Source organism: Lissotriton helveticus, chromosome 7, assembly GCF_964261635.1.
Source record: "Lissotriton helveticus chromosome 7, aLisHel1.1, whole genome shotgun sequence".
NCBI classification, from domain to species: Eukaryota; Metazoa; Chordata; class Amphibia; order Caudata; family Salamandridae; genus Lissotriton; species Lissotriton helveticus.
Window position 1 is genome coordinate 1,882,250,384 of NC_136068.1, and position 14,370 is coordinate 1,882,264,753.

Sequence of the window (14,370 nt, forward strand, 5' to 3'; positions counted from 1 at the left end):
ATAGCTGAATTGTACTGTAAATGGCTAAAACTCACTGGACATTTAAACATGAGTAACCATTCGTCACTTAAATAAACGTCACAACATATGTATTGCCCCATCATACTTCACGCTAAGCACAATATAATTGTGGATAAATACAAATAAAATTACCAAAAATAAACATGGGCAAATACAGACAGACATGTAAAAAAATTCAATACCATGTAACCGGGAGCCCTAAATATAATACAACAAAAGAAGAAACAGATTCTGCAGCATATGCAATAACAAATACAACCCATGCATTGTGGCTACACTTCTCTGCTTTGATGCTCTCAATGAGTAGCTGGGGGGTGAACTGGTCATGTGACAGCATTCGGCATGCAGGGCCGGCTTTAGGGCAGTGTGACCGGTGCGGCACACTGGGTGCTGACTTGGAGAAGAGCCCTCACCTCGGGGGTGCTGGGTTTAGCAATAACTGCAATTTACAAGCACCAGATGCAGAATTCCTTTTGCCTCCATCTTTAAGGCAGTAATACAAATGTCAAATTAACTCTTGTGAATAATGTTCCTGCTGGAGAGAGAGAGATCAGAACTTTGGCAAGTGGCAATTTTTGACTTGCCATAAAGTAGTGCAGAGGGTAATATGCCTACTTCACAGAACAGATGTGCTTTTTATGTTGATAGTTGAGTGGATTGGTAAAGTCAGCTTTTACCAGCACTTTAAAACAAATTAAATGTTTGTGACCGAGGGGCTGTGGAGAGATGAGGGGCACTTTTACCAGGTAGCAGTGAGGGAGTCCGAGGGGGGGTTCATATAGGGGGTGGCAAAATAGTTTGTTGCACCAGGGCCACCAGCGCTAAGGTCAGCCCTGTTGACATGACTGTTCACATTTTATTGGGAGACTTCTTTAAAGGCAACATCTGCACAAGTAATGTCTTACCATCTCAGTCTCATCCTGAAGGTCAAGGAGGTTGGATGTCTGTGACCGACAGTGCTCCCAGCTGGACTGCCATGACCTCTGCACCTCAGAGAAGAAGAAGCACCGTCCTCTGGATAAGAGCCATCCGCTGGGGCAAACTTCACACGGAGAGTCTCCTGGGAAGAAGAGCAGGGTCAAACCTTGGGAGCTCTGTTAGACCTGGCATCTTTTTACATGTTTCCCCTGTCTTTTTGCTTTCTGAACTCCTGTTTTCGTGGTACGCTGGTTTCGCATCTCTGCACACTTTTTCACTGCTATTCGGTGCTAAAGTGCCAGTGCACCTAAGGTAAATTGTGTTATAATTGATTTTCCATGATTGATATATTTAATGCATTACTAAGTTCCTAGTACAGTGCACTGTGTTTGCCTAGGGCCTGTAAAACAAATGCTACTAGTGGCCCTGCAGCACTGGTTCTGCCACCCACACAAGTAGCCTTTCAAAGGTGTCTCTAACCTGCCATTGCAGTGTCTGCATGCAGTTTTTACTGCCATGTTGACCTGGCAAGTGCACCCACGTGCTAGGCCCTGACATTCCCTTTTCTGACATGTATGTCACCCCTAAGGTAGGCCCAAGGTAGCCCCATGGGCAAGATGCAGGGTATGTGAAAGGTGGGACATGTAGTAGTGTGTGGTACATCTCCTGATAGTGAAATACTGTGCATTTTGTTTTTCACGATTGAAAGGCTGTCTTTCAGGGGTGGCTTGTACACTAGAGCAGACGGGTGTCATCCCACTGCTTTCTCTCAGTGTAAGAAAGCCAAAATTTAAAATGGTAATAACTTAACTAATAAAATGTACTTCTACTCAAACTAACCTCTTTTTTGCAACATTAGGATCATAAAAGACTGAGGAAAAACAAAACGTTCTAACCTATTCCTTGCAGTTTGCATGCAGCTCTATGATGACATTTTATAGGTCACTGAGCTATATCAGGATTGTAGCCTATGAAATTCAAGATAGAACAGGATCTCTTTGGCAAAAGAAGTAACTCTCAGAGCTATCCACAGAAAATACAGTTCTCTCATCTTCATGGTACTGGTTCTTTGCACCAGGCCCATTAACCCTCTGTGCTACTTTATACTGAGTCAAAACTGCCACTAGACAAACCCCATCTTCCTCCAGCACGAACATTATGTACCAGTGCTATCAAGACATTTCTATTGTTGCTTGAAAAGGCTGGATACATAAGGAACTCTGCAGTGGGTGTGTTTAAACTCATAAGTTATTTCTAAGGACAGCACCAGAGTTCAACTATAGGTGCTGTAAAGCCAGCCCTGATGTTTCATAATTATTATGTAAGATTTTTTAATTGATTAACTTTCTGGTGCAACAATGCATCCAAGAGGAGCAGAAATCACACAAGAATGTTCCCAAGTCACACGTCTTCCACTGGAGCCCATTAGGGACCCGTTTCAAGGCCCGTTGATTCTTTTATTTATTTGCCCACACTTGCCCCTAACACCAACTTGCAGCATCTGTAGGGTCCGATCTGCTTCATCCAGAGCCTCATGCGCACCTCATACATTTCCCAGCTTCTTCCAGGATGAGGTAGGGCATGGAGGCTTGTTCCCACCACACCATGTGGTAGGGTTGGATTGGGATTAAAAATCGGCCAGGGCATGTTAAAAAAAGTGGCCTACATTTGCATATTGTCTTTCCGCAAAACACTACTTTGGTGAAATTGCATAAAAAAGGGGGTGGGGTGTTAAAAGAAATGCACGGATTAGTTTAAACATGTGAAACACTTGAAAACAAGGCCACTTCTGCTCAGGCCCCTGCCCTGCTCAATATGCACACAATCTTTGGCTGGCCAAGCGAGAGAAAGGGAGTGACACCTCTGCCCATTGATTAAAGGGAGGTAATAGACGCCTATCTGCCTCCAGAACGGCCACTCAGGGCCCCCCTGGGCCGCTGGCGGTATCCAAACAATGCAGAAAAAAACAAATAAGCCCCCCCAGTCTGTTAAAAAAAGCAGCCCACAGCTGGAACTGGACATCGGCCCCTTGGGCATTGCCCAAGTGCCCGCGTTACCAATCCGACCCTGCCATGTGGCAAGTTTGGAAATGGGTGGGGTTTCATCGGTACACAGCTTAGCCTTGATGATTGACAAGCAGCCTGTGGAAACCCCGGTTTTAAGCTTAAACACCCAGGCTGTTTTCAATAACAGAGTAAGCACTGCGCAATAGGAGACAGTGGCCTTGCAGGGCGCAGAGGGCCAGGGCTGAAATTAGGTAAGCCTTGAAATCCTGCAATGGCAGGCGCATGCGCATTAGCACATGTGTCTTTCAAAGATCCTGCTTTTGCCTGACCTCTCACAGAGCAAGGGTCAGAAGCTCCAAACAATTCAGTACTTACGCATTTTTTTTTATATCAGTACGAGTTAAGAAATGAGGCCCGGGGAAGGGGGCCGCAGCCCTTAGGCCCTTATAAAGCAGTCATGCTGCCTGCAACAGCTGCAAGCACATAAGAGGGAATTTCTTATTAACCGTAGTCCCATCGACGTGTAGATGTTCCTGAGACTCTGCTCTCTCCAATACTTCTCATAAGTCACTTGATTTTGACTTTTATATATTCCGCCACTTATACCCCGAAGGATGGCCACCCCTGGACAGATAAATGATATTTTAAACGGACATATTGATTTCAGTGTTTAGGGGGTTGAATGAGGCAAGTGTGTTTTCAACTGAATATCCCAGGACCCAAGGTCATCTTCACTGACCATATCCATGAGAAATTAAGAGTGCCTACAGCTTGTATAAGATCTGACTATTAAAGGACACTTCCTTTAAATAGATATTAGTAACTTTCTAAGTCAAGGAAAACCATTCACCATAGGCTTTGATAAATGTGGTAGGTATGAAGGCAAACCAATGTTACATTTAGTCAATACGTGTCATTTTTTTCAGGTTTCCAGCACACTAATTTCAGATTTCAGTGGATCCCAGATCTCTGGGGTGAGGTTGACTATAGGCTTCAGAAATAGCTATTGGGTTTCACAGGAGATGTATTCTCTTTAGTGGCTGAGGGTGAAAGACCACATTGCATTCATATGCCTATACCTCTTTTGGGCACATTTTTAACTCATAGCTTGACCAAACCCTACACTGAACCTTTATTCTACTTTGCCTCTACTAATCTTATGCTGCAACTTGGCTAAGCCGGTGTACGACGGAGTTCTTGCCTACACAATAATTGTACATTTCTCTTTGCCAGTTCTCAGGAAAGATTGCCCTCCGAAAGACACAAACTTCTTGATGGATTTCAGAACTGGGACGTCGCTTTCGGAGCCATGAAGCGATGTTCCTTGGAGATTCTATGCTCCATGTTTGACGTTCCTGAACCCTGATCTTCTTCACTTTATCCCTTTATATTTGAGTATTGATTTTTGTTGTGTTATAAGCTTTATTTGATATTGGTGGTCTGATTGTTATCAAATTCAATATGGTTTCTTTTACCTTGCTGTTTCTTCACTTTTTCTTCTTGGTGGTTGGCTGTGACTGCATATATAAAGGGCACTAAGCAGCCTACTTTTTAGTTTCAAAGTCACTGTCCTCCTTGTTGGCCAATTCAGATGGTTCCAGTCCTCCTTGACTCATCTGTCTTCTGGCGGTTGTTAATTAGTCACCTGCTATTTCTTAGAGGCCTTTTATGCTCTGATTTATTTTTTCTAAGAAGAAGAATTGTACTACCATCTGTTTCTCTCTAGCCTCCTCTTACTCCTCCTCCTCTTCTGTTTTTTTCTAGGATTTAGAAAAGGAAAGGAGACGCAAAAGACTTTATCTTTTTATCAAGGAGCACCAGACTGCGGGGGGGGGAGGTGAGAAAGGGATTAGTGCATGTCAATGCCACTGTTGTTTTCTTTCCTTTGTTTCATTGCAGTTGTATAAAAGTCATATTTGTGAACAAGTTCACGTTGGAAGGATCCACCCTAAATTCTGCTAATGTACTAGATTTAGCGTGTGGACAGTCATGGACAAATATGGGGGCTGCCCTCACCCCCCCTACCCCCCCCGGACACTCTACGCTCTTGCCAGCTTTGGGCGCTTATTCTTTGATTATGAAATATGGTGCCTGTGACATTGGGTCCCACACATGTTAAGGTGAAATGTGCATGGGTGCTTGTTTGCCATGCCCAGATTGCTGTGCTGATGTTGTTGAACTGCCTATTGTACCATGAAATCTTTGAAATGCTAATAAACTGATTTGACAAAAAAAGAAAAAAGTAGCACCAGACTGCAGTTTTAAGAAGGCCTGCTATGGACAGTAAAACTGCTCATTTGTTCACTACTGAAGTCCTATTGTCAACTCATGAGGGAAGCAGCTTCTTAAAACTTTCCCACAAACACTTGAATCTACTTGCTCAATCATGGTATATTCAATGATCACACTAGCAGTTCGGAGTTATTCCTAAAGCCTATATGTTTAAACATGTAGCCTTTAGTTATTTTAAGGTCTGTAGTAGCAGTAATAAATTCAATGCCTACACGTATCGTTTCTCAAATAGCAGTTTTGGAGAACTGCTTCAATTCATGAATGTATCCACCCACTCATTTGTTCATTGATTCATTCACAGATTTCAACTCTGACATTGTCCTCCACAGATCTTTGTAGAACTTCTTTAATTAAATGTTGTAGGTTAACAATTGGGAACATTCAATATATTTTTCCTAGCTTCTCCTTAGTTAAAAAGAAGCAACAGACATTAGAAACATGCATGACTTTTGGGGTGCGGTAAAAGATGCTGTCAAATGAAAATGAATGACATTACAATGCAAACATTTACAACGCATGCCTTTACATTACAGTTTTTACATCGCAACATCCTTTACAATGCATGTTTTTACAATGAATTTTTAGAAACTACATTTACAACGCATTCCATAGGTGTATATGAAAGGATGGAAGAATTTGAAGGTTTGTTTGCAAAGTACTTTGGTTAAAGAAGTTAATTAGAAAACTCTTTGAAAGATCCTACGTTCATTTTTTGTCAAAGAATACATAAGATAAAATTGTTCTGAATAAAATTTCAAATTTTCTGGCTGATCATTTAATTTTTTCCTCCGGAACAGTTATTTTAACATTTATATTTACTGCCATAACGTCAATTGGTATCTGACCATCACAATACTTCTCGTGGATTATCCCTATGGACTCCACGTGCGAGTCGTGGTGGGGGTGGGGCTTGCCAGTCTTCTTTGCTCATTCAGTACAATTCAGGGAGCAGCACCCTCCTGTTTCAAATAACAGCAGCTACCACAAGGCCTTACCATTTTTCTCATGATCTGTCTCCCCACACAAATGGTCCCTCAGTCTTTCCAGCATCATCAACGCACTTCTGTCTGGGACTATGGGATTCAGCGTAATGTAGGAAGTGGCTGAGAAGAAATAAAGATGACGTGAGTGTCAATTTTAGCAATGAAATAAAGTTTCATAATATATATGCAATCCAGGAACACTTACAGATGAAACCCCATTTTAATGCAAATGACTGACCATGAGAAAAAACACAAAATTGTAGTAGATCTAGCATTAAATGGCAAGTATTGTCTGAATGTGGCACCACTGCATTAGCAACATGAGTGCGTGTAACAACTCGCTTCCAATGGAGACATCACTATCCTCCTTACGAAAAAGTCTGATCAAGATTGACAGGGGATTGCACAAGCAGGTATCCTCCACCATCAGAAGCCATTGCCAAGAACCACCAGGGGACCTAGGCTGAAGCACTGGATAATCCCCACAGCCCAGGAACATCCACCTCTGAAGCGTTAGATTGATATGGCTGAGTGTCTGATTAATGGAAACCACTCACTATTTCATCTTATTCAGACATTTCTGCCTTGAAGACAGAAATGACATCCGCCATTTCAAGTGGTACCTCTTCTGTAGTGATTGCTCTTCTCTTTATATTGCAAAAGTCAGAGATTAATTTATTTTCTATTGTACTCTGAGTATTTGGAGCAAAACAGAAGTTTTTTTTGTGTGGTGGTGACCACTTGTGAGTTCAACCGCAATAGTGGTAACTTGGTTCACCCAGGTGGTTACTAGAAGCTTCAAGTATCATTATCATGGACCCTCATCTAATCTGTATCTCAAGAATGCAGTTGAGATTGGCCTCTGTAGAATAAGTTGTTAGTGAAAAATAATGCATCACTCAATGATATACGAATATGAAACTTACATTCCAGCGACTCCATTAGTGACTCTTTAATGAGGTAATATTGACAGTTTTATGAGTCATGAAGCCTCCATCATAGTGTTCAGTGTAATTCTAAGCCAGAGTGAGGACACATTTATCAAGTCATTAAGTGCACCCCTTATATTAGTCTCAATTAGGGCAGATGCTCAGATTTGGCTTACTTTCTTGTTCACTGTTGGGCTGCCTCCACACATGGTCTGCCATTTTTCCAAGCATCAGTGAGGCATTTTTGTTTGTGAGAGTTGAATTCTGTGACATCTGAAATGCTCCTGTTGAATTAATTTTAAAACATTGAATTTGTAATGCTTTGTTATTCTATGTTATGTGGATTTAAACAGCATGCTAACAACCTGTGGGTGTATCCACGCTTTAGAAAGAGAATGCAATACATCATGTTAGAATCACATATAAGGCCAGAACACAAATGAGATCCAAAATAAACATAAAAAATCTGATGTTTTGAATACATGCAAAGATTTAGGGTAGGAAAGACCTAATGACTTTTCTTAAAAACATTTGCTTCTAAAAGAATAGCTTTTATTAAAGATAACCCATTTTTCTAAATAAATTGAATACTTCACAACCAAGTGTGGCAAATTATGGTGTGCTCAACAGACCTGTTAATAAGCAGGAGTGTGCAGGAGTATGTCAAGCTATTATAAAAAGGGTTGGAAAGGAATAGATGTGCTGGCAGCTTTCAAAAAACCTTATCTGGGCAGATTTCACCAGTCTGAAATTGAGCATTCAAATTAAATATAGTCAATAATTTATTTCTGAATTCTGTGAAGACACAGGCACTGCTACTGCTCAAAACAGATATAAAATATGTAATAACTACCCCGGGTCCGTTTTTAGTCCTAGATCATTAACTAACCTAGACCATACATTACTCAGCCCATGAAGACAAATCTGGATTTAATTAAATCTAGGAATGGAGCAAATACTATTAGACAAAGAGTGAACATGCCTTAACATACCAGAAATATGTCAGACAATCATCTTTTAGTAAGTTTAAATGAGGAACCTGCTCATTACCATGCTTGTTAGAAGTGTCTAGCCAACAGAACTAAAACTAATTAATTTTGGAGCTATATATTCTTTTAAAAGCTGTTATGCCCATTGCAGCCAAAAGAGGTCTAGAGGAAGTAAGCGTAGAATCTTACATATTTTGCTGGAGATTCGGTTTCAACAAGTTTGAAAATTTGAAGTACCAACAAAAGCTTTATTTTATTACAAAAGGTTAAGTGATCTATTTGTATAGCGGGTTGATCGCCACCGCCCGTATGGCGGGGGGCGATCCGCCTGCCAAATGCCACCGCCTGCCTACCATGCCCCACCATATTACGATGGTGGGGGGGAACCTGGCGGGCGTAAAGGCCGTCTGCCGGTTTTCCGCCGGTTGGACAGGCAACCGGGCGGAAAAGGGCTCAGATATAGTGGCAGTGTCTGCAAGACACCACCATCCATATCATGACATGCGGCGGTGCAGGGCTTTCCATGGCGGAGATACCGCCATGGAAAGCCAGGCGGAGAACACTTGCGGGGGCCCGTTGCAAGCCCCCAGGATGTTGGGGGTGCGGGGGCTGCACATTGGGGGTACCTATGGTACTCCCCTGCATTTGCATGCATAACGTGGCAGGCACCACGCCGTGCCTGCCACGTTGTGCAGGCAACTGCACAACATGCCATTTTTACATAGCATAGCGGCGGGTGCTGCTGAAAGCACCGCCCGCCGCAATGTAAAAAATGCGGGATGCACCCGCCAAACTGGTGGCCGCATCCTAATCTGCATCACGGGACCACCACACATATGGCAGGCGGTCCCTTTTGCCGTTACAGTGGCGGGCGGACATCGTAATAGACCCTTTAATGTTTCAGCTCAATATCTGGGAAATTACTCTCTGGAATATTCAGGATTAATGGCAATCTTGAAAATGCTTAACCAATCAGATTCGGAGCACCTTTTGTTTAAAAAGAAATCAAAGAAAACAAACAAGTTAGGATTAATGGTCATAAAAACATTAAAGATACGTTGCCTTAAATGTGAAAAGGCACTAAGATGATCTAGATATTGCCAGATGTATTTTTAAATGTAGTTTTAATGATCTAATCTCCCCTTGAGAACACTTAATGTCTGCCAGTTCCAGTTTTACCAGGGAATTCAAAGACTGAAGAGAAGAAAAGTGTAGAGAGATAAAGCATGCAAGGGGAGAAAGAAACAATCATTGACATTGCCACTGGTTGTCTTTTTTTTGCAATTCTAAATGCAACACTTGCGCCTGAGCATCTGGATGTATCCTGGTAATGATTGTGTAATGTTACATGACATTGAAACAAATGTGGTTTAGTGGTTAGGGAAGAAACAGTGGTTTCTAATATTAGCTTCTCCGTTTGACTATACTTCATAATTAGATATATAGCTGTATCTTTAGGTGCCTTTTTTCTTTTATGTACTAACATTAGAAGTGCTCCAAAAATAAGCTATCATCTGCATGTGTAACACTTGTTGGTGGTCTCACTTGTGAAGGTGCAGACTAAACAGTCATGGAGTCTCAATTACCTCTTTACCCTCCTCAAGAGAAACAGAGATACATGACAAACCATTTTCTCTGCAAGGCAGTGCTAAAATCATAGCTCTCCAGTGGGCTCCGGTCCACACCACTTGCAGTACCAGAGTTGGCCATGAGGTGGTTTTGGACTTACTCCAGGTCTGTGCTAGAGCCATTTCTTACTATTTTGGGTCCTTTTGGCTGTAGTAACTATAGATGTGCTGTTTGCTAATAGCAAGGGGATTACCCTTTTGATGGTTGGTGCATGCCCTTCCCGAAAATGCCTCCTTACTGCTACCCTTACTACTTACTAAATCCCTCCCATTTATTAGTAAGTATGCCCTTTTGTTCCAGCCACTACTCCAGTCCCTATCAAATTTACTACTCGGTAGAATGGAGGTGGAAATGTACACTCGTAGGTTTGTGAATAGCATGTTGTACTACTTTAGTACTACTAAACATACTACAAAATGCAGTTTGCGAATAGGCCCATTGTTTTCTGCAAAACTCAAATAAATAATTGGAAGAAACCAAGGTCATTGTGCTATGGAACAGTCACAGGATCCTCTTAGAAGAGTGCATAGTATTTATTTAAGCTTTAGAGCCACGATCACTGCTTGCTGGCATCCTTACCAGGGAGGGCATCCTCGGTAAGCCTGTTGCAAAGGAAGCTGTAGACAGCTTGGAGGATTAATTGCTTGCTGGGGCTAGGGAATGAGACTACATCTGCCAGAGGAGAACCCCAACATTTGAAGTTATCAATCCAGCTGCCAGCTGACAAATGCTAATCCTTCTGGGAGCTGCAATCATCTTGAAAGAAGCAGTTACACTCACTAAAAAAGGGTGCGAAGTGTGCCCTCAAAAATGATGCCATCTAGAAAAAGAGCTTCAATTGTGCAAGAAAGTAAAAAAAAGACAAGATCAGCAAATCCTGGGGAACAGGGGTCTAACTCTGATAGAAAACTGAGTCACCTTTTGCTTCGGTCTTAGATGAGAGTCGATTGTTATTGGGCTCTGGCAAAATTATTTTTTGTCTCTCAGGGTCTTTATGTTAATATTGAAATGCATTGAATTTCTCTGAAGATCTCCTTAGGAAGAGGCCTTAAGTTCATGCTTTTTGCTAAACTCTGTAAGTCTGGTTTAACAAATGCTGTAGGCCTTTTTTTAATGTGATTACTTAGACTGAGGGGCTGATTAAGAGTTTGGCAGTCCTCCTGCGAGTTCAATCCAGGGCGGGTGGGTGGGATGTGCTGCGGCAGTCTCACAGTGGCAGCTATATTAGGCTCATAGGAGAGCCTTAACAGCAGACTGCTGCTGTGACAGCACCTGCAGCATGTTCCTGCATGGTGTGGCATGTACCATGTTGTGCATGCCACACCGTGCAGGAACGGGGGTGCAATTCCAGGGGGACACAACATGTTTCCCTCCGCATGCACCCCAAGGCCCAGAAGTGGCAGTATGTTGCATCTCCACAACCCTTTTCATAGCAGGCTCACTGCCATGAAATGGGCGGTGGAAATGCAACTGGGAAAATGCTTGGCGGTGCAGCAGTGGCACCACCAGCATATTCCTGCCCCTTTCTGCTGTGTCCATGTTGCGGTACCTGGATCCTGGATGTGGCAGTGGTCCTGAGGTGGTTAGACTACCACAATTGAAATTCAGCGGGCAGACCCGCAGTGGTTGCGGTAGTAAGACCACCACTGCAAGTACGCCGGTCCTGGGACAGCTGTACTCGGAATAAGGCCCAAGAGTGTAAGACTAACTATGTTGATCATAGAAAGTTCATGTCATTTCAATAAGCCTAGTTAGGGATATTGTGATTTTTAAGGCAGTTTTTCACTGGTTACCAGCAGACTAAATTTAGGGGTTAGTTTCCCACTGTGGTTTTTCTTTGGCTAGGTGGCTCATGCCTTACTTATCTGTGAGGACACTCTTACAAAGGGTTTGAAATTGCCATTCCAACAGGAACTCCTGTACTATTTGATACTGTTTTGCCTACTGTATATTAAATACATACATTCATAATTGTATGTTTAGCTTTAGATCTGTGTACATTAAAGCACCTTTCCTTTATAAGAGTAAAGCACTACTGTCAGGGAGAATAAGACGTTTCTGCTCCCCTTCAGACCTCCCAACACAATTCTCAAAGGGAAAGCTGCCCCAAACAGACTGAATTCTATTTCTTAATAGATGTTTAAACATATACTTCAATTGTACACTCATGTGATAGTAAATGTATAACCCAACTTATTCAATATAATAATATTTAAATAAACACTTACTTAGTGTGCCAAGGGCTATGGCAGTCACCATCAACAGAGCTGCCAGAACCTCTAACAGTGTAATCAACAATGGGTCTTTGGATGATTCTGAAAATAAAAATAGAACCATTAGAAAGAACTACAGCCACACTCCTTCCACGTAGACAGATGCCCCCGGTGAACCTCATGCTAGCCTTTTATTTAGGTAGCTGCAACGTCATCACAGCTCCACACAGGTTCAAGGGATTGGAATGAGCTGTTAATTACTGGGGAGAGATGAGGTTCACTGTCAAATAGCTCCCAACAGGAGACCTACATTGTACAGAACTGTGGTGCAGGCATTGTGTTAATATTCAAGGGAGGATGGCTGCAAGAAAGTGGTCAAGATTATCTGCCACATCTCCAACAACCCACATATAAGGTGTACATATATGTGCATGTGTTCTTACATGCATGTGTGTGTTAGTAACAGAACTCTGAAGCAGGACTGAGACAAGCAGTAATGTCCTGTGAGATGTCCTCTACATTGCACCTGGAGTGATTGTTGAGGGGTAGTTTTTTGAGTCAAATTGGTAATTCTAGGAGCCAAGCATCAGACACAAAGCACACATGAGGGGTATATTTATTTATACTAAATCAACTGTAGACAAATAGTTATATAACTCATTGCCATTTGTAAATGTATATTTGATTTAGGTTTCATTTAGTTTCTTATATTTGTAAAGTGCTCAAATGCCCTGAGTGGTTTCAGTGCTGTTTTCTGACTTTGGGAGGACAGAGTCACTCTAAGGATTAAAAGAGCAAGGATTTGAGAGACTTCCAGAAGGAAAGAAGGCCTGGGCAGTTCTTCAGTTTCATAAGAGGAGATTTCCACAACTTTGCTATGCCTGTAAAGAGGTTCCCACCTCCCTAAAATGCACCTTTTGATCCTGGACAGCACTAAAAACTTAGCATCGCCAGATCTAAGTGCTCTAGATGGAGTGTACCAGATAATTCGGTTCTACAGGTAGGTTGGACGAATTGTATGCAGTACTTTATAAGCGATGCATGCTTTAAAATGAATTCTTTTTTTAGCTGGCAGGCAGTGCAGCTTAACCAGGGAACTGGACATAGATTGATGGTTAGGAATTCCTAACAAAAGCCCAGCTGAAGCATTTTGCAGCATCTGAAGTTTGAGAAGAAATCTCTTTTGAAAGCCCATGAACAGGGATTAACATAATCCAATGTGGATAGTGCTAAAGTAGTCACAACCACTGTTCCCTCCAAGCTGCGCGGATGAGCGGGCGCGCACATCTATCGCCTGGAGCGCGCATTATAAATTACAACGCGCGCACTGGCAATTGAGGACCTTCGCGCCGCCGCTTTTAAAATGCGTGCGGCGCGAAAACGGTAAGATGATGTCCCTTTTTGTAAGTATTTACAACAAGGGGTGGTGATGGACAGAGTCTCTGAATTAAGCAGAGTACTCTCACCCAGTCAAGAGATCAGGGCTAGATCCAACACCGTTTTTTAGCTCATTGCACCATCCCAGTTTCAGAACCTGGCTGTATGCAAATTAGTCTGTCCCTGGCCCAGTGCATCATGGGAACAGGGCAGACCAGACTACAAAAGCCAATTCTTACACTGGGAAGGAAACAAGCTTCCGGGGACCGGTTTCTGGCATTACAGCCGTCTTCGGCCCGGCTTGCTTGAATCCTGATGGTGCAATGAGCAAGGGACTCACAACGGTGATGGATCAAGCCCTGATCTTTGGACTGGGTAAGAGTGGTCTGCTTAATTCAGACACTCTGTTCATCACCACCCCCTTTTCTGAATCGTTTTTGGCCACTATAGGTGTGGCAGGGTATACTCAGACATGAGTCCCTTTCTCACTGCTCCATCAGGATTCAAGCAAGCCGGGCCGAAGAGGCTGAAATGCCAGAAACCGGTCCCCGGTAGCTTGTCTCCTTTCTGGTGAAGAATTGGCTTGGTAGTTTGGTCTGCCCTGTTCCCATGATGCACTGGGCCAGGGACAGACTAATTTGCATATAGCCAGGTTCTGAGCTGGGATGGGGCAGTGAGATAAATAACGGTGATGGATCAAGCCCTGATCTTTGGACTGGGTAAGAGTGGTCTGCTTAATTCAGACACTCTGTTCATCACCACCCCCTTTTCTGAATCGTTTTTGGCCACTATAGGTGTGGCAGGGTATACTCAGACATGAGTCCCTTTCTCACTGCTCCATCAGGATTCAAGCAAGCCGGGCCGAAGAGGCTGAAATGCCAGAAACCGGTCCCCGGTAGCTTGTCTCCTTTCTGGTGAAGAATTGGCTTGGTAGTTTGGTCTGCCCTGTTCCCATGATGCACTGGGCCAGGGACAGACTAATTTGCATATAGCCAGGTTCTGAGCTGGGATGG

General features: G+C 42.9%; 1 protein-coding gene across 1 annotated transcript in view; it reads right to left on the bottom strand.

Annotated features, from left to right (window-relative positions):
• Positions 1–14,370, bottom strand: part of LOC144770853 (killer cell lectin-like receptor subfamily B member 1) — a 73,012-nt gene that overhangs the window by 37,650 nt on the left and 20,992 nt on the right. The window contains exons 2-5 of the mRNA XM_078655633.1: positions 11,996–12,082; positions 7,326–7,433; positions 6,233–6,340; positions 927–1,081 (exon numbers count right to left, since the gene is read on the bottom strand). Of these exons, the coding sequence (XP_078511759.1) occupies positions 927–1,081; positions 6,233–6,340; positions 7,326–7,433; positions 11,996–12,082 (458 nt within the window). The remainder of the gene's footprint in view (positions 1–926; positions 1,082–6,232; positions 6,341–7,325; positions 7,434–11,995; positions 12,083–14,370) is intronic.